At 48.8% G+C, this 22,380-nt stretch overlaps 1 protein-coding gene across 17 annotated transcripts in view; it reads left to right on the forward strand.

Moving 5' to 3' along the window:
• Positions 1-9,220: 9,220 nt before the first annotated feature.
• The window catches only part of PTPRT (protein tyrosine phosphatase receptor type T), a 918,720-nt gene continuing 905,560 nt past the window's right edge, over positions 9,221-22,380 (forward strand). For 4 of the 17 annotated variants that reach the window (XM_016155894.2, XM_016155893.2, XM_016155895.2 and 1 more), the window contains exon 1: positions 9,223-9,539. In XM_016155894.2, coding sequence (XP_016011380.1) covers positions 9,302-9,539 — 238 coding nt within the window. In that variant the 5' untranslated portion in view covers positions 9,223-9,301. Of the gene's footprint in view, positions 9,540-10,242; positions 10,514-22,380 lie in introns of those variants that run through there. The other 13 variants (XM_016155898.2, XM_016155902.2, XM_016155899.2 and 10 more) reach the window with 7 other exon arrangements.

The raw sequence follows: 22,380 nt of genomic DNA on the forward strand, positions 1-22,380 counted from the left end.
TAATTAAAAATACTGGATTAGTTATTCAAACCAGATTCTATGCTTGGGCCTTGCTGAGCCTGATTTCCAAATTCAAAATCCACTTTTCAGTAAATAAACTCTTGTGGGAGCGAAGCGGATGACAACATTTGCTTTCCTTGAGCTCCTGCCTGGTCCTTCCTGACCCAGCCAACACCTGGGGCTGAGCCCTAGGATAGAACATTCCGTCCCTGGAGCCCCACCACTTCTCTGTCATACTTCCAAACGGGGTTTGGGAAGCCCAGACCCAGGGTGCTCACAGCTGACCATGTCATGCTGGATTCGGAGCAATCTGGTGGACATTCGCAGGAGGGACCAGCTACCCAACCGGGAACCTTTAAATCCCTCACGGCAAGCACAGGGTGATCGCAGCATCACCATGCAGCTGTAATCGGGCGGGGGACGTTCGTGGGGCTGTAGAAGGGAGATTTTGTTTTACAGTAGTTAAGTCTGAACACAGACCATCTGGAGGTGGTTGGTGTCTCCCCAGGGCCCGGTTCCTGCTGGCTTCCGGCTGGGTTTGGCCACCTGGGAGGACATGACAGGGTGCTGAAGGTCAGGGGGACAGAGTACGAGGGGGTTTCTTTTCTTCTCTTTGCTTTGGGTGATTTCTCCAGCAGCAAAGATGCATCCGCCTTGACTCCAGCTCCCTCTGGACACATTGTCCTAGGCCCAGCTTCCATGCGTTACCGCATGCCTTTGTCCCTTCATCTCAAGGCCGGGAGTGGCTTCTTGCTCTTGTGTATTTCTGAGTTACCTTCCTATCCCTTTCGGGGCTCTCAGCTTCCTCATCACCTCTACAGCCAATTTCCTGAATTAAATTCTTGCCGTTGCATATACCTGAAGCAGTTTCTGTTTTTCTCCTTAGATCTTGACTGATGAACCGCTGTTCGGTTAGGTGAGCTGACGCATGTCCTCTTCGGCTTAAGTGAATTTGAGATGGGTCTCTTGCCACTTACAACCTAGAGATTCTGGACTCACGCAGGAGTCAACAGGGGAAAAAAAAGTAGCCACCAGCTCCTGAGCAGTTGCTACATGCCGGGCACTGTGCTCAGCACTTTGTTTTCATTATAAAATCCGTGTGGTAGGAATTATGATCTCCATTTTGTAGATGAGGAAGTGGAGAGCCAAACAGCTTAAGTAATTTTATCCCCATCGGGCTTATTTTCTTCACAAGGAAATTCATTCAAAACCAGCTGCTTCTTTAAATAAGAAAGGGATCCCTACAGGGTATATTGAGGCTGGGGGGCGGGTAGGAGGGCAAGAAAGGAGGTGGGGAATGACACAAGGCTGGTCATATACTGTTTCGTGATGGGGTTTCGACATGCTTTTCCCAGTGAAGAGTGTAATGAGTAAAGACAGTGCCACGCAAATGAGGCACGGGCGTCGTTTGTGACCGTGATTCGAGTCAAGTTCTTCCTGCTAATTGCACATGCGTTTTACTAAAGGTAGTAAATAGGGATCTTTCACGTGTCCTTAGAGACCATGGCACCATTCGGTATTCACGGCAAATATATCACCGAGCTTCATAAAGGGAATCATTTTAAAACAAAGCTTGGTCAGCTGTTTAATAATTTACTGATAGTGACAGCAGGGAGAATATCTAATAACCAGTGAGATTGGCTTTCAAATAGAAAATAAATTCACGTTAGAAGAGTTACAGGAGGAGAAAAAAGGGAAGGAGGGGGAAGCATGATTAGCGGTAAGGAAATATTTAACATTTGCCAATTCCTGATTTTTTTTTTTTTGACTCCTTTCAGATTGGAGAAACCTGATTATTGAGTGGTTGCAAAATTCCATGCATTTATATTTTAAAACATTCATGGGCCCTTAACGTTCTCAAGCGAAACTAGAATTATACAGACATCCAGTCTCTCAAAGCAGAGGCTCTGATGCCAACTAAGCACTGGGGAACTCCCACCTGGGGGATTTTTGGGGGGCTATATAGTCTCTGTTACCATGTCTCAGTTTTTCCCGGAGTAGGTGAGGCCTGAGAAATTCAGAAATCAAAGCCTCGAAGAAACAAAATCAAGACAAACTAGACCTGCACATTTTCCCGCTCCGGGGAGAACCTAGCCCAGAACTTATTACAGGAAATCTGGCTTCCGGGTAAAAGGAACTTATTTATTTTTGTTTATTAGCAAAGCTCTATTGAAATGTCTGTAAACCGAAAAGGGTTTTGAGATGGTTGGGCTTGAAGGTTTTTAACATTTTTGGCGCATGGCTGGGAGACATTTATTACAGGAGATGTCGAAAGGGAAGCGAAACCTAAAACCACTATCATCAACCGACCACCAAACCTCCCTGTGCCTCTGTTTCCTCGCCTGTAAGTGGGGCGGTGATAAGAGATTCGTAGGGCGGATCAGACACCTAAGGCTCCTTGCTACGTGCCTGGCTCACAGTAAACTCAATTTCAAACACGTCAGAAAGGCAAAGGCAAAACCAAAGGGAAAAATCCCCAAGATTATCAATCTTTAGGCTTCAGTGGCAGACAGTGATGAACAGTGTTTTTGGGTAAAGCAACATCTCGGGCCCCGCGCCCCTCCCCTGCCGCCCCGTCCCCAGAGCACAGGGCCCACTCTGTCCTCTAACCCGTCCCTACGCCTGCCACTCTGGAGACAGGCTTCCAGATAAGACAGATGATTTCTGTGTTCTCAGACGGTATTTTCTGCGGTTTTACATTCCAAGATCGTCCCCTCCATATTCTTCACGTTCACCTCAACGACAAACTCACTCTCGTTCTGCCTTGAGGTACTAGCGCTTTTTTTTTTTTTTTTTGCTTGTAGAAATAATGATTTGTCAACGTTTTCCTTGACAAGAGAATGGCTTGGATAAACGTGCGCAGTCTGGCCTGTCGTGCCAATGAACCATCTCAGAGGGCTTGGGCGTCGTCTGCTACCGTCCCGCTCAGTTCCAAGAGGGGCGAAGGGGATTCTGGGGGGCTGAAGTTTGCCGCTATCGTTCTGCGCGAAATGTCTTTCTGTGTAGTGCAGGAAAATGTTTCTTAAACAGATGCCGTTCTCTGAAATTGCAAGAGTTAGTGTTTATTTCACCGGATCGGCTAAGGAGTAGCTGGCTGATTTGGGGGTAACACTCATGCTTCAGTACTAGATGGTAGACCCTGGGTGAGATGTTAGGTCTGCGGACCACAGAGTAAAGGGGTTCGTGAACATTTTGATTCATCATCAAGGGGGATAGATGGTACCCGACTGCGCAAGATCTTTTGGAAAAAATTTCTCCACTCCGTTCAGTCTTTGTGGGCCTGTCAGTTATGGTGACCATCCCCAGTATGGAGGGGTGAACACATGACCAAGGCTGGCCAATTGAAGTACGGCTCTCCCCACCACTTCCCTGGCCAAATTGTTTCAGGAAATGGGATGTGACCCTAATCAGCCAATCAGTGTCTTCACTAACGTTTGGCAAGTGTGTTGCAGAAGGTCTTTTTTACTGAAGGTATTAAAGCTGTGAGAACTATAGACGGAGCTGTCATCGTCCAATTTCCCGGACAACCGACTAAGGGAAGCACAACTAAGATACGGAGAGTGAAGCAGAGGGAGAGAGGGAGGATAGGGAGGGTGAGGAAGAGAATGAATGGCGGTTGAGTACCTGGATCCAGCTTTGCCTGAAGGTGCTCATAGATCGCTCTGCTAAATAAGTCACTGGAAGCCTCTTTTTACTTCAGCTGGTTTGAGCTGGATATCTGTTGTTTATATGTACATATATAAAAAAGAGTTTTGCCTAAAATACAACGTGTGTATGTGTTCTGGTCTCTGTGTTCATTCTCTAAGCCCTTTCAGGCGTCAGAGACACAAACATGGTTAAGTGCAGACCTGGCCTCAGCGGGCTCAGAGTTGTCCCCAGAGCCTTTCAACTTCCCTTGCTCCTGACACCACATCGGCTAGTTACAAACTTACGTGTGCCTAAGAATCACCCGTGCGCAAGTGGAAAAATCGACTCCCGAGCCTCAGTCTCTAGAGATTCTGATTCGGTCAAAGTTAACGAGCACCTGGGGTGGTTCTGGAGCGGGTGTGTCCCATGGACCCACGTTCAGAATGCTGTCTACTTGCCCGCCACCCCCTTCATGTGTCCTACTTGAATGTCCAGACTCTTTCACATCTCTGAGCGTTTGCCTAGCCGTTCCAGCCACGTGGAATGTCCTTCCTACCTGTTCTACCTGGTGAGGACTGTGTGTGGGAGGAGTTTAAGTGAATCAGGGAGGGGATAGACTTAGAAAGGCAGGCGGTACCTAGCCAGAGGAGTCTTGTTGCTCATGTTAAGAATTTTAGACTTTATTCTGAGAGTGATGGGGCATTTGTGATGAGTTTTAAGATGGCGAGCGACTAGGTAGTGGAGTAACGGTCTTCTTGAATGAGTCCTCTGGCTGTTGTGTGTCGAGCAGGGTTAGGAGGAATGAGACTGAAGGTAGTGAAGGCAGAGAGGAGCTGAGTTCACTGCAGGGGGCCGCAGAGAAGCAACAGGTTCACTCCTCGTCAGACCGATGAGTCCATCTTTTACCTGGGAATCTCCTGAGTCTGGGTCTGGAGTGGGCACGAGGAGAGGGGCTACGAGTCCTGGGGGACCTTCATGCCCTGAAGGCCTGTGTCCAACTCCAGGACACCAGGCTGCCACGAGACCAGTGGCTTTTCTCCTGCTTCATTAGAGAATCGCTTTGCTGGAAGCAGAACGTAAAGGCTGGGGCCATATCTCAATCATGTTTGACAACTGTTATTCAAACCCTGACACTAACACCACCCTGCCCCTGTGTGCTGGTGAGACTTCCCAGCACGGGCCAGCTGGGCTCTTGTGGATGGGGTCACGTTATTTTGGCATCCCCACTGCTCAGCTTGAGGCCGGGCACAGGTTAGAGACAAACATCCATGGAGGGTGCTTGGCACTTATCACTTAGTTTTGTTGCTTTGTGTGTGTGTGTGTGTGTGTGTGTGTGTGTGTGTGTGTGTGTTTAATTAAAAGAAACAGCTGTTCAGCAGGGCCCATTCAGACTAAGCGAGATGCTATCCGGCATTAAATTCAGGACATCTCAGGCACTGAGGTCTACTTGCCAAGAGTCTGGACCATGGGCTGGTGTTTTGGCCCAAGGACGGAGCAGCTGGCTCTCCATGCTGTATTGTCATCCATGTGTCTACGGCAGTTGGCCTGGAGTCAGGCTGGGGCGGTGCGGCGAAGCTAGGACTTGGAAGTAGAAAAGGGAAAGGACCTCTCGGATGGGCCGGGCCTCCGTTCTACGTGTTTTCACATCCATCGACTCACTTAATTCCCACTCGGCTCAGTGAGGTAGGAATAATCACCCCAATTTCACAGATGGGGAAACAGATTTGGAGGGGGAGAATGACTAGCTCACGGTCCTCTGGGTGGTGTATGGAGGCATGGGAAATGTGGGCAGGTGCAAGGCCTCGGCCAGAAGAGCGGCGTCGCCAAAATGTAGCACGTTCTAGAAGAGAAGCCAGACGTTAGGGATCTGAAAATCATATAAAAACAGGACCAAGAAGGGTGTAAGAAACAGAGAATGCGCACCGAGAGCATACCAACATCCAAACCAAAGTCGCCCGGAAGTGTGTCCGGGCTCTTTCTTTGCGTCCCCAGAGAGAGGAACCAATTTTGAGGGGAGGAAATTACAGAATGGCTGCGTTGGTTAAACGCAAGGGAAATCTTTCTAGCCACAAGGGCTTCAACCTGAAAATAGCTCCTTCATAAAGTCCTGCTTATGGACACAGCAACAACGCTGGATAATGCATGTTTTCACAGAACAAAATGGTTGGCTCATGAGGTTACACTTGAAAAATACTTATGGTTTCTAAGTTGCATTTGGGTTATTTATAATTGTGTGTCTTGACAGACAGCATTAATGCATATTAATATTCCTGCCATAAAAACATTATTCAAGCCAGAACTCCTGGCCCTGAAAGAGACCGTGGTGTGTGCAGAAGCCACTCTGCTGATAGAAAGGTTAACTTGTATTTTTGAATTATTGATGGTTGCTTGTTACTAATTTTTTTTTTCCTCAGAAAGGAGGAAATAATTAATGAAGAGATCATTGCCAATGTGTCTGACATCTATTAATGGTTTCATCTTGCAACCAGATTAAAAGAGACAGCTGGTCCATGAATTTATGTGTGGAGACAGCTCCAAATGTGCCGACGACTCTGTGGGAGGGCGGGGCCACCAGGCGGGGGGTCTGGGCATGGGCACCAGTTCCAGCGAGAGTTCCTCGCAAGGCTGGCTCGGCTGCATCGGCTGCATCGCAGGGCTCCCAAAGGCTTTGCTGCAGAGGGCCCGGGCAACAAAGGAGCTATCAGTCTCCTGACATCGTTCCCAACTCTTCCGTTCCCAGGGGGGCCCATTAGCACCTTCACAGTGCCAGCCGCTCATTGGCCTTTCCTCCATGGGTGTTTTAGATCGGGTGGTTTTCAACTTGAACCTGCATCAGAGTCCCCTGGGAAGCCGGTTAAAACACAGATTCCTGGGCCCCCCCCTCCAGCATTTCTGAGTCAGGAGGTCAGGGGTGGGGCCTGAGAATTTGCATTTCTGACACATTCTCTGGTGATGCTGATGCTGCTGGTCCAAGGACCACACTTTGAGAACCAGTTTTAGACTAATGATTGTCAGACTGTGCTGTGAGAATATCTCTAGAGAAGGGGCCAGCAAACTTTTTCTGTAATTGGCAGGACAGTTAATACTTTCAGCATTGTGGGCCAGATGGGCCCTGTCACAATTCCTTGATTCTGCCTCTGTAGTGCGGAATGTAAACAAATACACAGGATGTGTTCCAATAAAACTTTATTTATAAAAACAGGAGGTGGGCCCGGTTTGGCTCACTGGTGGTAGTTTGCTGACCTCTGCTCCAGAGCAGCTCTGTTTGATGGAAAAGGCAGCCATAGGCTATCTTGAGTAGCCCTGTCTAATAGAATTTTCTGTGGTGACGGAAATGTCCTATATCTGTGCTGTTCAACACAGTGGCCACTGGCCAGCCACACGTGGCTGCTGACCGCTTGAAATGTGGTTAGTGCGACTAAAAACCCAACTTCTAAATTTCAAATTTAAATTGCTAGTGGTACCCTGCTTCACATCTAATGGAGTCGCCTCTCCTTGGCCACCTCTTCACATGGGGCCTTTGAGCCTCTGTTTCCTCAGGTGTAAGATGAGGACGAAGCAGCAGCTAGATCACTGGGCTTTCCTGATGGGGAAGTGAAGGGCCTTGGCCCAATGTGTCTTCCCTGGACTGGCCCTGGGGACAGGGAGGGGCTGGGGAGACAGAGGCCATCTGTATCTCCTGGTCCTTTACCTCCCTTCTCTTCCTTCAGTCTTCCCCAGCACATTGTAAGCTCCATGAGGGCAAAGACCATGTCTGTCGCTCAAACTGCAAGCCCACAGCCCTGCCACACCTGGCACATGGCAGACAGCCAGCTCCCTTGTTGAAAGGATGCCCCAAGTTTCAGGCTTCTCCTACAACTGCATGGATTCAGACATCCGCAGCTAGGATATCTGAACACTTCTTGGCTCCCACCAGAGCTGAAAGGGAAGCCACTGTGTAGATAGGGAAACTGAGGCCCAGAGCGGTCTTGCCAAAGGTCCCACAGAGTTAAAGGCACAGCCACCCTGAGGACAAGAGGCTGCCCTCTTGGGCAGAATTAAAAGGGGCTGCAGGCAGAGTGCTACGCCATCGGTTCCAGCCATCACAAAGCTCGCCCCAGGCCCCAGCCTCCTTGCCTCAGTGCTGACACTGAGCCTGGCCCTGAGCTGAGGATGAACGTGTGGTCAAGCTCCCCCAGCTCCCCGTGCGGAGGGGAGGCAGGCAGGAAAGCGGCCCCTCTTTTCTGATCAACGCCGGGCTCTCCTGAAGGAGGGTGCGGGATGCCACTGTCACTCTCCCCTCCCCTGAGAAGCCGGTTCAGAGGGGGCCTGGCTCGTGGCATCTGTGGCCCCGAGCCAGCCTTTTTCCTCTTGTCGCTAGTATCTTTGTACCTGGGTGCCCTTTGAGAACTTGGGCTTGCGGAATAGACCAAGGAAAGAAACCACCGCCCTGCAGTGTGAAAAGCATCACCCAAGGGGCCTTGGCAAGAGGCCTTGGGCAGGAAGTTCACTTGGCCAAGGTTGCACAGGAAGCCTTAAGGGCCAGTGTGAGTTTACCAGGGAGACGATTCAGGGAAGGGCCTTCCACACAGAGGGGACAGCAGGTGCAAGGGCTTGGCGACTGGGTGACTGGGTGCTGGAGCCCTGCTGGGCAGTGGGCGTAAGGGGCAGGTACCGCCTGGTGTCAAGGTCGGGCGCTGGTCCTGCTTCCCAGCTTGGTGACCTTAGGAAACGGAGCCTTCTCTCATGGCCATGTGAACCCCATTCAGACCCAGAGCTTTGTGGGCAGCGATACAGCATATACAGTGGGGAGGCACAAGAGGATGTGGGGAGGCGTGTGCCCTGAAAACACTATGAAAACTGCTATTTTGGACTTTTTCAGAAAGCCTGAGACAGGGATTGAATAGGAGCCCAAGGGAGCCTGGGCAAGTCGCTCAGAAATCTCCTGCTCCTTTGGGTCGGCCCCTGGGATCGCCCGTGCCTAGGGCCACAGGTCATGGGCCTGGGTTACCTCTGAGCAGAAGGGATCTCTCAGCCCAAATGTCCCCAGAGGCTAGCACAGAGGAGGGCACAGTAACGGGCTCCATAAGCACTTGTAGATTAAGAATCTCTGAGGCAGCTCGTGAAAGGTCTCACTCGCAGCTCCTACCACCCCCACCTGTAGGATCCCACGCTCCCCAGACGGGTCTGGGAAGCAGGACTTTGAGAAGCCTCCCTGGCAGTTCTTTTGGGTGGCACACCCTGGCTAGTCCAACAGGCTACTCCAAGCCCTTCACGGGTTGAAGGTGGCAGTGGTGGTGTGGAGCCGGCGGTGGAAGCATGTGCCTAGGATTACAAGCGCTGGGTGGGGGAAGTCACTGGGCCTCCATTCAAGGGAACTGACCTACTCCACCTAGTGGGCACTGGGGGAGAGCAGTCCTGAGACTCCGCTGTAGCAACTCAATCCCGAGCCTGAGGCTCCCCACTCTGGAGACCCTGGCCATGCCTGACTTTCGTTTCTCCCCCAAAGTCTGTCCAATCCAGTCCTTGGAATCGCAGCAAGGATCGGGGGTGGGGGCGACGTGCTGAAACAGAAGGAGGGGTCTTCGTCCAGGTTCACAAGTGTGAATCCCTTGGGCATTGTCCACGTGTCCCGTGTCCTGGCTTTTGCAGCCCAGGCCCCCAGCCAGGACCCAGGTGGCACCAGGTGTCCTCCATGAGGTCCCCACTCCAAGGAAAGCAGAGAGTCCTAGCCTGTGGGCTTCAAAGGACAGCTCTGACTCTGATATGCAGTTTTCAGCCCCAACCAGGTCTTTGTTCAGACCAGGAAGAAAAAGGAAAAAGCTACGTGGTTCTGTCTCCCGAGAAGGGAAGGGAGGAAGGCAGCAAGAGAGAGGGGGGCGCCTTGTGCCCTCTTTACCCCGCCAGCGTGGGGGTGGGGACCAGGGAGAGATGTAAGTGAACAAGAGGGGTCCCCGGGCGGCTGATGAGGTGTGTGTTGGGGGGTGTTAGTGGTGCCAGCTATGTGCCCAGAAGTGTGTGAGAGCATGTGTGTGTGCGTGTGTGTGTGTGTGTGGTGGGGGTGTCAGCTCTTCAATGAAATTCTCATCTCTGGGTGTGACTGAGACCCTCGCCAGCAGACGCCTGCCCCAGTTTAGTAGGGCAGATGCCCCTCGCCTCCCCCCACTCACCTGCTCCCTCCTCCATCCCTATTCGAGGCTGTCCCTCCATCCCTCCCAGCTCTCCCCCCACCCCACTCACCTGTTCTCCCACTCCGCGCTCAAACGGCTGCTCCCTCTCTCCCTCCTCCCCCACCGCCTCCGGTACCTGCGCCCCAGCCGGGCAGACGATGTTTGGCTGCGCGGAGCGGTGCGGGGCGAAGAGGCGAGGCCCCCGTGGGGCGCGTGGGTGCAGGGGGGACGTGTGTGGGCGCGTGACTGTGCCGGCGGCCGTGAGCCGGCCGGCCCCGCTGACGGAGCGCGGAGCAGCCCGCGTGTATGAGCCGCGGGCGTGTGCGAGGCGCGGGCGTGCGCGCGAGGGTGTGTGCGCGGCCGAGGCGGAGCGCCCGAGCGGGCGACGGCGGCGGCGTTAGGACTCGGGGGACACCGCCCCCCGCCCCCCGCGTCCCGCCCCCGCCCAGCCTCCCGCCTCAGTTCGCGCCGCGCCTCAGCTTCGAGCGCAGCGGCGCCGGCTCCGGGAGCCCCGCGGAACCAGCCGGGCGCCCAGGGCGCGCACAGCCCGCGGCCGCGCCGGCGATGCAGGGCCGCCCCGCGCCCGCCCCAGTTCCGGCCCCGGCCCCGGCCCCGGCGGGAAGGGGCTGAATTGCCCGCCGTCGCCCGGATGGCGAGCCTCGCCGCGCTCGCCTTCAGCCTGCTCCTGCGGCTGCAGCTGCCGCCGCTGCCCGGCGCCCGGGCGCAGAGCGCCGCAGGTGAGTGCGCTCGGCCGGCCCTCCGCCGCTTGCCCGGGGTCCGGGCGCCCGCCGCGGGGCCCTCGGAGGAGAAAGTTGTGCGGGCTCGCGGGGGGCGCTAGTCCGGGCGGTCCGAGCCCGGGTCCCTGCGCGTCCGGGCGCGCCCGGGCCACCGTGCCCGGCCTCTCGCGTCCCGCGGCGGCCCGCGTTTGGCGAAGTTCGCCGCTTTACTTTGCGGCCGGCCCCCGGGGCTGGAGTAACTTTACGTGGTTGTTGCGAATATTTCCACTTGCTGCCTCCCACTTGTCGGAATCTGTCACTTGAGTGTTTGGGGCGGCGAGACGAGAAGCGGCGGCGACGCCCGGGTTGGAGCGTTCGCACCCCGGCGGCTCGTCGGGCAGCGCGCGCTTTTCGTGGAGAGGACTGGTCGTCAGCAGGCCGAGGCGGCCAGGGCGGTGGCTTTTCTTTCCTCCTGAGATACTGGGAGCTCCAGACTTGCTCTAAACACGCTGCGCCCCTGAGCTTGGCAAGCAAGCCGGCGGATGGCACCAATGGGGTGTTCGTGTTAATGACTGAGATAGTCATACCCACGTCCGACCCCGCGGTCTTTATCTGGAACAGATGGGCGCCCCTGTGAAGGCCCTTCCAGTGGAGTGGCTTTGACCTGTGAGCACGTCTGCTCCTGAAAAGTTTGAGGGACTCATATTTGGGTTTAACCACGGGGAGGAGGGGAGCAGGGGCGGTTCCCGGCGTGTGGGGTGTGCCCTGGGCATGTTCCTGATGGTAAGTTGGCATGCACAGGGATCCCCCACGTTCGGGGCCTTACTCATCACCAGACCCCACGACAGGCGGCTTTCAGCCCTGAGCCCCCAAAGAGCAGTGGCGGGAAGGAGAGAAGGGAGGAAGTGGCGCAGGTATGCTTCCAAGTTCAAAATCACCTTGAAGTTTCTCTGCACAGATTGGCTTTGGTGTGACCACACGGAGCCGAGGTTGCTGGGATCACAAGGACCGGCTGAGATAAGCAAGTGGGACTTAGGAAAGGCTCCGTTTGCATCGCGGAGTACCAGCGGTGTCTACACAGTATGCTTGGAAGAAGGAAGGCAGGAAGGGAGGGGGGGAAGGGAGAAAAGGAGGGAGCTTTGGGGGAATGCACCCTCTCTAAACAGGCTGCTTCTGAGGTTACGAACAGCTGGAGGGACATTCTATTGGAAATGCACGGGGGTCTCCCCTTGCTCCGAACCAAAATGGGAACTGAACGTGGGGCTTCAATGAAGAGGCCGCCGGTTTCCGTGGCTGAGAAGTTAGGCGACTAAGACGCTTTTGTAGTGTGCGAAGCCGAAAGGTCAGATGAACGAGGGGAGAGAGAAGAGGGACAGCCGCGACACCGCTCTAAAGATGGTGCACGATTCTTGTTTTCCTCGTTTTGGGTCCGTGTTAGGTGTGCTAAGGAGAGAGGAGGATGCGGTGGCAGTCCTGGGGACCCGGGCATGATTCGTGACTTTTACTATCCTCCAAGGTCTGACCGGCCTGCCACACAATAAAAGTACTCACGTTCCAGCGGCAAAAACAGTATAAAAAATAGTCCGCCACGGGTCTCAAACCGTTCTTGGGTAGCGTGCGGTAAAGCTGTACGGGGGCTCGAGAACCTAATTCTGAAAGCACGCCGGTTCTGGATGCTTCCGCCAGGTGGCGCTCGCCCACAACTGTTAAAATGCAAATCTGGTTGCTTTCATCTCAGGAATAGAACTTTTTTTCAATTTTTAAATGAGTAATGTGTTTATTCAGCAGCCTTTTGTTAAAACATTTAGAGAAGTGTGAGGAGCAGGCACCTTTTCTTTGTTTGCTCTAAGGAACACATGGGAAAGAAAAGCAGTCTTGGAGTACAGTTTGGGAAGAAATCTACTGTTAAGTCACCATATGTTTCTTTTGGTTCTACCTGAGCTGAGTGGCTTTTGCAAACCTACTATAGCAGATACTTAGCAAGGGACTGCGTTTGTTGCTGGGGCCTCCTTAAACAAGGGGGATTAGCCTGTGTTGGAGATTTGGTGCATTCTAAGCCTCACTCATTTGCAAAAGTGGGAATTTTCTTAATTCTCTCCTTTCTAGTTTAATGCTAATTACACCATTTACATTAAGTTATTTTTTTCCCAGGTTCCTTCAGTGAACATCTGCACTTGTAGATGCAGGAATGCTGCAAATGTTGACTTTAAAGTGGACCCATCTTTTTTTTTTTTCTAAGTGTAGAAATTGTTGGAATTCAAATCTAGCATAAATATGGCAATAGCTTGATTTCCTTTAAAATGTTTTATTTAAAACTTCTGGCAAGTTTGGGTAAATAATACGTTTTGAAACTCAGTGGTATGCTCTCCATATTCTTTCAATCTGAAAATTCTCGGCCTGGAAAGAAATTTCAAATTTGTAAGCTCGCCTCCAGTACACACTTAGGGTGATGTGTTTTGCTCTAACATGTTGGGCATCGTGTCCAGAAGTCAGAGGCGGAAGCTTGTCGTCAAAAGGCAATTTTCTCCTTCCTTACTTTAAGGTGTGTTTCGGGAGCCAGGTGATTTTTGTAAGGAATGATAGTGAAAAAGCATTTAAAAATTAGCCTGTTAAGAGTGTGGCGAAACATGATTTGGAGTGGAGGGAGGAGGGAGACAGTTAAACAGACGGGTAAGGGGGTGTTGGCCCATTTCCTAGTGGGTTCCAGCATCTGTAGGTTGCGAGCAGAAATGGATCTTCAAGGGGGCTGACTTGAGATTGCAGTTGTTAGTGATGTAGTCATTTAACTCAATAATCATTGCCAGATACCTCTGGGGAACTGTTAGCAGTACAGTCAAATTTTACTTTCCGTCCTGCATTGCTTGATTTGTTTCCCAATAAAAGAACAATTAATGTGCAAACCTGGCCTGGATTCTGTTTCAGCAACAATTGCAGACACATTCTTAGTGAAACGCATTCTTGGACCGTCTTTTTGGGTTACAACTCATTACCTTTCTCCTTTACTTAATTTCTTCTTGTTTATCCCCGGCACGGCTCCTGGCTGCCAGCTGAGAGGCGTCCACTCCTGTAGTGTAACTGTCACCTTTCAGAGCCATGATCACAGGGCACTATGGCATTGTTCTTTTAAGCACAGGATACTCCCATGTCTCTCTCTGACAGTGTGTTGCTGTGGAAACAAGAGCAAAGCCACATCGACGGTGGGCCCTTGATAAATATTTGTTGATGATGATGAAGAGACAGTAGAGTCTCGTGGCAACCAGGATGAGGGACTGGGCAGTTTAACTCATTTAGGGAAATGAGGATGAGCTTGGGAGTCCGGAGTCCTCAGTTTGAATCCTGCCACTGCCTTTTTCTAGCTATGCCAGCTTGGGCAGGTCTTTTACCTTCTTGGATCCCCACCTTCTCCTCTGTAAAGAGAGGATAATTATAGCCGCCTCCCTGGATTTTGTGAAGACTAATAAGGTGATGTGTGCAGAGTGCATACAGACTTTGTCCTACAGGGGAGACTTGTCCATTTCTGGCCTTGGCATTGGTGTATGTACACAGGCCAAGAGAGCATTGATGTGAAGCTCAGTTATGAATCGCCGATTAGATGGATCGATTTTGGTGATGATTTTTAGTTTTTCTTCTTTTGGAGGCTTTATTCTCTGCACCACTATTTAGAGCTTTAAAATAAAATTTCTAACAGGAGACGCTAATACGTGTGGCCATTCAAGAGTTTAGATAGGGAATGTTTTAAGTACATTTTACCTTTCTAAATGAGAATTGATAAAAAAGAAACCCAAATTGGTTGCAGACTGTGACAGGAAAGTGTTTGGATATATCCTCTCTCCCTTCCTGCCACTTAATTTCTTTTTGTTTACCCCCAGCATGGCTCCTGCAGGCTCCTGGCTGCCAGTGTTCCTTGCCTCGAGGCTTCTACCCCTGCTCCATTTCCATCCCTTACTGAGAAATCAAGTCCCCAGCACTCTGGGGCACTGGGGGTGGTGGTGGGGGAGATGCTTTGTGCACTTGATAAACAAGCACAGAATTAGTAAACATATCGAGGACTGTGGCATTCCAACAAACAAATAAAACTGTGAGATTATTGAAAATAAACCGTGTCCGACAAGTGTAATAGCATTTGCAAGCACATCGCAGAATTGGGGCTAGGAGGCGACACCTTGTAGATACTAGAAAACAGTTGAATGTCTCATGAAATCTTGTAAAATGAAGTCAAATTGGTTTGGAGAGGAAGAAAGCAACGGACTTTTTTTTTTTCTTTTAAAAAGTGGATTAATAACATTCAGATGCAGCCAAAGGGACAGTGATGATCACTAATGTTGTGTTCAGGGTGGCCAGGGGGACCTGTTAAGGTCTCGGGATTTAGAATTTGATGTGGGCTTGCTGGACACTTTTCTTTGCCTGGAAAAGGGAGAAATGAACATGATAACACCATTTATTTATTACCTGTTGGTAAGAGTTGCAGGTACTAAGGAAGATACAGAGGGACCCAGTGAGGATTCTAGGGATAGATCTCAAGGGACCTACCAGAAGTCAAGTGTGAAAAATGAGAATTAATGTGTCCAAAAGGCAGAATGGTAAGAGGATAAGGAGCCATTGAGAAACGGTGAGCATTTGGTCTGTTTTATCCCAAAATGTCAGCGTTATTTCACTGAGTCCATCCTAGGTATTACACAGACAATGGCCACGCAGAAGTTCCATCGGCTCCGCCATCAGGCTGGTGGATAACTAATAAATTGATGTGATTCTACAGTGTTCCAGACTTATTTTTTTTTTTTTCACACTGGAGTCAGGCTGCTGTCTGACACACACGCATCCACTGGCGCATGAGTGGAATAGACATAAAGTCTTTTCGATTTCTTGAACATTCAGCTTAAAATTTTTATTTGATGCTGGAGAAATAAAAAATGGTGATGCCACTTTAGTAAGCAGTTTGGCAGTTTCTTTAAAAAGTTAAACACACACGTGCCATAGGATCCAGCAATTCTACTTCTAGGAACATACCCAACAGAAACTGAAAACATATGTCCACACAAAGACACACGCGTGAATGTTCGTAGCAGCGTTATTCACAGTGGCCTCACGCTGGAAACCATCCAAATGACCATCAACTGGTGAATCCAGCCGATGGTATACGACTAGCAATAAAAAGGAATGAACTATTGATATATGCTCCAACGTGGATGAACTTCAACAAAACATTACGCCAAGGAAAAGAAAGAAGCCAGACGCAAAAGACAGCATGCTCTATGACATTTTCAGAAGAGGCAAATCTATACAGACAGAAAGCAGATCAGTGGTGGCCGGAGGCTGAGCGCGGGAGCCAGGAGTCATAGCAAGTGGACGCGAGAGAGAATTTTGGGAAGATGTGAAAACTGGAAGGTGGCGATCGTTGTTAACTATATAAATCTTGGCTCCCAGGTTGTGCTGTGTCCTTGATAAGTTGCTTCACTGCTCTGAACCCTTATTTCTCTAGTTGTACAGTGGCTACCCGCATGCCTCAGTGTTGTACGAGCCAGAGATAACTCCTGCAAATTGTCCAGCTCGGTTTCTGGCATAAAACAGGCACCCGGACCCGGTAAATGGCATTGCTGTCACTTATTTTTTGTTAGTTTCCAACGTAGTTGGTTGCATTAGTTATTTGCAAGGCATTATTTTAGGGTTTTTTTTTTTTCTTCCTGTGTCTCTTTTAGGCTCCTTAGACTGTGAGTTAAATCAGTGAACTGACATTTCTTCCTCCTCATCAGTTTGGCAAAAATGAAAAAGTTGGAGACGATCTAATTTTGACAAGGATCTGAGCAATTAGGTGGTTTTCTTCATTGTCGAGCAGTAGATATTGAACCAGCTTTTTTGAGTGCTAAAATGGCAGTGTCTGTTAAAATCGAAGATGTGAATACCTGGTGCCTGGAGGGCTTTGGCAGGGTATGGGTTGGTGGTGGGAGAAAATAGACCATTCATTCATTTCCTTTCTCATTAAGCCAAGGATGTAACCATTTAACAGGAGAGGAGACGCTCGCCTGTTTAGTTTACTAACAGGATTCACAGCTGCCAGAAATCCATGCCTGTTTTTTTTTTTTTTTCTGCCTTTATGTGCGGGCGTCCATTAACAACCCAGAAGAAAGTCACACTTCCTTGGGCACTAGCTTTCTGAAAAGAAATGAGAAAGGAGTCTTTAGTCTCACTCTAAGGAAGCTATGTTAGTTATCTCTTGCTGTGTAACAAGATATCCCTCCAAACTTAGTGGCTTTATTTTCTCATCATATCTTTGGGTCAGGAATCTGGGTATGGAAATCAGGGTGTCAGGTGGGGCTGTGGTCAGCTCAGCTCTAATCGGGGGGGGATCTGCTTCCATGCTCACTCACGTGGTCATTGGGAAGGTTCAGTTCCTCACGGGCTGTTGGCTTGAGGTCCCCTGCGCTCCTTGTCACACGGACTCCTCCTTCATGACATGGTAGCTGGCTGTGTCAGGGCGAGCCATGGAGAGGGTAGGAGAGAGCATGAGCAAGGCAGAAGCCAGTCTTTTGTAACTTAATTTTACAAGTGACATCCCATGACGTTTGCCTTATTCTGTTTGTCAGAAGGAAGTTCTAGGTCCGGCCCACACTCAAAGGGAGGGAATCATGTAAGGTCTTGAATACCAAGAAGTGGGGACCACTGGGAACCGTTTCAGGAGCTTCAAATAATAGACAAGTATAGGAAACCTCGCATCTTGGAGAAAAATGCAAATGCAACTTTTAAAGTGTGTTCAGGTCTTTTAATTCTTTTTATTATTTCGGGAATGAGTGTCAGTTCAGTGTCAAGCTTTTATTCTTTAAAGGCCTTTGAAAAGAGAGATTTATTGTCTCAGAATTGACTTAGTCCAAATCTTAAAGAAGTTAATTAGGAGTGTCAGAAAGAAAAATGAAATAATATAAAGATCCATCAGAAGATTTTTCAAACTTTATCCTAAAAGTTGAAGTACTATAATGTTTTTATAAGACGATAAAGCTTTCACCCTAGTACCTAGGTCCCAATTTATACAGAACACCAATAGATTAGGGCTATAATATAATTTCACTATAATTCAAAATTTTTAGTACATTTAGACATTCCAGTTTTAAAAATTAGTACTTACTTTAGAACTTCTTGACTTATTTCCAAAGGGTGTTTAATTGTCATGTGAAAACTCATGCTGAGGATTTAATAAATTACAGTGATTATAAGTTTTCATGTAAATATACAGATTATTCTATGGATCAACATTTGTCCAGCCTGTATTCTTAGTTTCAATTGCTGTCCCAATAGTACTGTCATTACAGAAGAAACTCAGTCACAATTTTTTTTTTCAGGTTGGGGCCTTGAGATCATCCAATCAAGAAGAGTTTTGTTAAAATCCAAATGGGTGGGTCGGACATTGGACTTCCGGGTGGGGGTCTGCTTCAAGAATTTACCTGTTTTCATCGAAGACCTATTTGCTTGCGGGGGTCGGTGGTGCTCAGCTAGACATTTTCTGTATTCAGGCAAGAGGGTCACCACTTTGTGATGATCCCAACTCCAGGCCCTTTTGGAATCATTTCTACCCAGTGCCCTTGGGGCAGGAGGAGCCTCAGCACCTTGAGTCGGCCCCTTTACCTGCCCTGGGGAAGCGTAGGTCCGGCCTGCACCCTCAGGGGCTCTGACTCTTGAGCAGTTAGTTTCTCGCTTGTTAACCGTCATCTTCAGCCCTGCTGGGTCAGGCTGTGTGAGGCTGGGTGCCAGGCACCCCTCCTTGTGTGAGAGAGGTGGGGGGTTATTTCCCCGGGTGTCCAGGTCAGGGCTGTTGCGGGCACCCGGGTATGTGGACCTGCGCAGCTGCACCAATGGGGCTGTGTCAAGGACCTCACCCCGCTCCGCTGCCCCTGTTCAAGTTCAAAGCCCTTTCCATGTCTAGCCCCCCTGTCATGTCCACACCCTGAGCTCCCGATGTTGTTTTCACTACTGTTATTATTTTTTCCTGTATTCAGTGAATCTTTCCTCTGTTGACTAGGGCCCATTTACCATCTCTTCACGTTTTGCGTTATTTTTTTCATCTTTTGTTACAGGACATGCGTATTGGGGTGGGGCCTGTGGTTTTTGGCTCAGAAGCTTTCGAAACTAAGACTTTTAAGTCAAAATTCTAACTCGCCTCAAACCAGGGGTGGGGTGGGGGTGGGGCGGGATGCATGCTCGGCTATTTCCAGACGCTCCGCGCATTGCCAGCCTCTTTGCTGTATCTCGGCTGGCTTCAGGGCAGGATGGTTATCTTCCTCTAAACAAAGCAGAGGCCAGCTCTCCAACACTTGGGTTGCATTGTCTTGAGGCCATTTAAATTAGGTTTTTCAGAGGAACTGTGAAACCTCCTGGAAAAAAGGAAACTACTTTTTTGACTACTGCAATGCTCAGCTCAAATATGCAAACACCTTAGTTGAACCCAAAGACTGAACCACCCTTGCTTCAAAGAGAAGTTTAAAAAACTTTTTGGCATGTTTATCAATGCAAATTTTTCGTCTCAATTAAGTCTTTTAAATTTTCACAAGTGTTCTAAGTAGAACATTATTTTTGGGACTCGACCCTCTGAACACTATTTTTCGGGGAAGAGTGCAGTTGACCTGACCTGGAATCCCAGAAAAGGTCATCATTGTCTGTAAATGACATACACAGGTTTTAAAACAGAATGTCTTAGTTTAATTCGGGACCAGTCTCCTTACGGGTTGCTTTTTTTAGTGAAAGTTGAAGAAAGTCAGAGCTTTCTTAGCTTTATTATCTTTCCCTCTTTCCACGTATAAAACATTCCACGCACGTTTCATTTCGCTTGTGTGCAAAAGCATACTGTTATTGTTTTCAGCAAGCATTTCTTGGTTCCATTCTCATTTCCTCTCCCATCCAAAGCCTCAGCAGCCGTCATTCGTCCCTGGAAAGTTGCTGACCACCTGTTCCACCTGTAGCTCTGGGGCTGTTGGCACCTCCTCCATCCCAGGTTACCTTTTCAGATGTCTAATTTGGGGGCATCCCTTTGTGATTCATAGATCTTGGGTCAAACATCAGACATTTCCTTCTTTTGGAGTCTCGAGTCCCTTTGGAGATCCTTAGCGCGAGTCACCGTTTTGGCTCATGTGGAAGATCCCAGGAGTTGTACTGTGGACTCGTGGCCCTTGGCTCAGCAGTCTTTTATTATTTGTTGGGTTCAACAGGTTGGAAGGAAAGAACAGGGGATGAATTCCACGTGACTCAGCTCCTCCCATAAAATTCTCACGGTTCAGGCATGTTTGCCTCATTGTTCCCTACTTCGGCATTCTGATCCCCGACTAAAATCTGGCCATGATGGTGAGCTCTTCATGCCTGTCCCACTCACAACACCAAAGGTGTAGTTTCACATGGGTTACAGATGATCTGCTGGAGACCTCGTATGTGCTCCCAGACTGCCATTAAATTCTGTAGAGATACAGAATATCATGAAAGCGAGGTGTCTGCACAGAGAGGAAGCAGATACGGTATGTCTCGGCCTGACCTTTTTTGGCCTCTTTGTCCGCTAGTGGGGTGCATAGCTGCTAGTGAAATCTTCAAGATATAGCCCAGCTTTTGCTTTGCCACTGCCCTTTCACATCAGCATCTTGGAAGATCTTATGCTAAAAATTTGAATATCCATTAAGGAATATTGACACATATTAGGCTTTTCTGTTTCATGAACCAAATTCAGCATCTGCTAGACCACATCTTCTGTAGGAAGAAAAAGAGTCAATTTTATGGATATAACAATCAAATGTGTATTAATAATCAAACCATGTATGTTTATGTTAGTATGAAAATCAGAATGGAAGGCTGTACTTTTTAGAAGAGGTCTGAGGAGAAATGGGCCTGGGAGGGTCGATTAAAGGGCAATTTTGCTTTGTCTGTAATATTCCATTTCATTTGAAAAGGGGAACATACTTTAAGAAAATTTATTAAAATTAGTTGATAATTCTTGATAGAGAACAAAGGCGTTAATTACCCTTCTCTTTGTACTATGTCTGCATTTAAGTTATTTCCTTTAAAAGGAAGACCCTTGGATTTCAAGGTTTGTGAGTAAAGTGCAGATGATAGAGATTTTTAAAACATATGTACTGCTGTCTTCATTCTTATGAAACAAATTTAGGCCTTATTTTCTGTATGGAAAACCTTCTTTCGGAGTCTGTAATGATGATTCCTATGGGGAATTCGAACACCCCTGCATCTGGTGAGGAGAGAAGTAGAGAATTGTGTCACAGGTGCAGAGACATTGGAGCACGGGTGTTGGAGCCGTCGTGAAAGGGGCCTTATTAGACAGTGTCCACCCCCCTCGTCTCTCCTGGGACCTCCATGGAGACATTGCAGAGACGCCTCCTGGGACAGACAGACCGCCTTTGGCCCTGGATTTTCTTGAGGACTCAGAAAGGCACGGTTGGCACAGGGAAACCATGTCGCCCCATTTTTTTTCGATGTTTACGGATCCTGGGAATCTGGGCAAAGTTTTCCCATCTGTAAAATGACTTCTGTGCTTCCTTGGAGCTGGCGTTCTAGTTTCTGACTCTAGAATTTTTTTTTTTTTCCTCTGAAAATCAAATCCGTTGAGATCTTTGGTAGATATTAATTATATTAGGTATGTGCCCTTTACTGATGAATCCGTGTTGTTATTTGACACCATCCATGGTTTGCTTGTTCGGAAACCCCTGGGTCTGAGAGATGAAACAAACAAAATCCGTTTCCAGGATTGCTCCTTTCAGACAGTGACTCCAGTAGAAGAGTCCCGGTTAGACTATGACAGATGGAATTTTCTGTCTCTTGGGACGAAGATTTGCAAACCCAAAAGACTATTCAGAGGACAGGAGAATTTGACTCTTATTGGAATGGAAAACAGAAAATACAAGGAGATGACAAGTCATTCGGTGAAATGATGGATGAGAGGGGAATAATAATTGGGAACTAGATTCAAAAGTTATGAAAATCACAGGTGCGCCTGGGTACGTCTGCGAAGCGTGAAGGATTCTAACCGAGCATCAGGGGAATAAAAACAGGATTGGAAATAACTACCAAATAGCAAACGCTAACACTGTTGTGTAATTTAAATATTTATAACAAGCCAGACACTCTTCAAAGGCTTTACTAATTGTCGCTTAGACAATCTTCATATGGTTTGGGTACAGTTATCATCAAAACGAGGAACAGAGTGGTTAAGTAGCAAGCCCGAGGTCACACAGCTAGTGCGTGGTAGAGCTAGGACTCGAACCCAAGCAGTCGAGGCTGGAGTCAGTTCTTAGCCACTGCTTCGGCTCTTTCTATAGTTTATTTTGTGCCATGTTGCATGTTAGAAAATTTTTAGGCAATAAGAGGTATGAGAGGGAGGGGCCATCTTTCTAAGAAAATGTTCCCTGTCCCTCCCAAATAAGTCTTAACTATCCGAGTCTTATAAGAAGTCTTATAAGAAGGAGGACCCTCACTTGTCCTTGAACAAAAGTTGAGCCCCTAGATGTGATTCCACCTTGGGGCCCCAGCAGCTGAAGGTGCCACAGCTCCGAGGAACTCTGATGGGATGAGGGGCTTCATCCCAGATTACGGTCTTTGGAGCTTGGGGTCTCCAGCAAACATAGCATTTTAGGATACCATCTTTGGTTTGGACATATTTTTTTTTTTTTTTTGAGTTCGTTTAACCCACAGGATAGCTCCCCTGTGTATTTAAGAAAGATAATTATTCCAGTTTTACAAATGAGAGCCTGAAGCCTAAGCCATCAGGTAGGACTGCCTTTGAACTTGTAGGTTGCATCAAGTGTTGACTGTCACAGGCTTTGCTGTGAGAATTCAATTCCGAAGTATAGGGGCCTATGTAATTTTATCTCTAATTTTACAAAAGCACCAAATGCTTGACCATTGGCTTT

This window comes from Rousettus aegyptiacus, unplaced genomic scaffold, assembly GCF_014176215.1.
Source record: "Rousettus aegyptiacus isolate mRouAeg1 unplaced genomic scaffold, mRouAeg1.p scaffold_m13_p_12, whole genome shotgun sequence".
Classification (NCBI taxonomy): domain Eukaryota; kingdom Metazoa; phylum Chordata; class Mammalia; order Chiroptera; family Pteropodidae; genus Rousettus; species Rousettus aegyptiacus.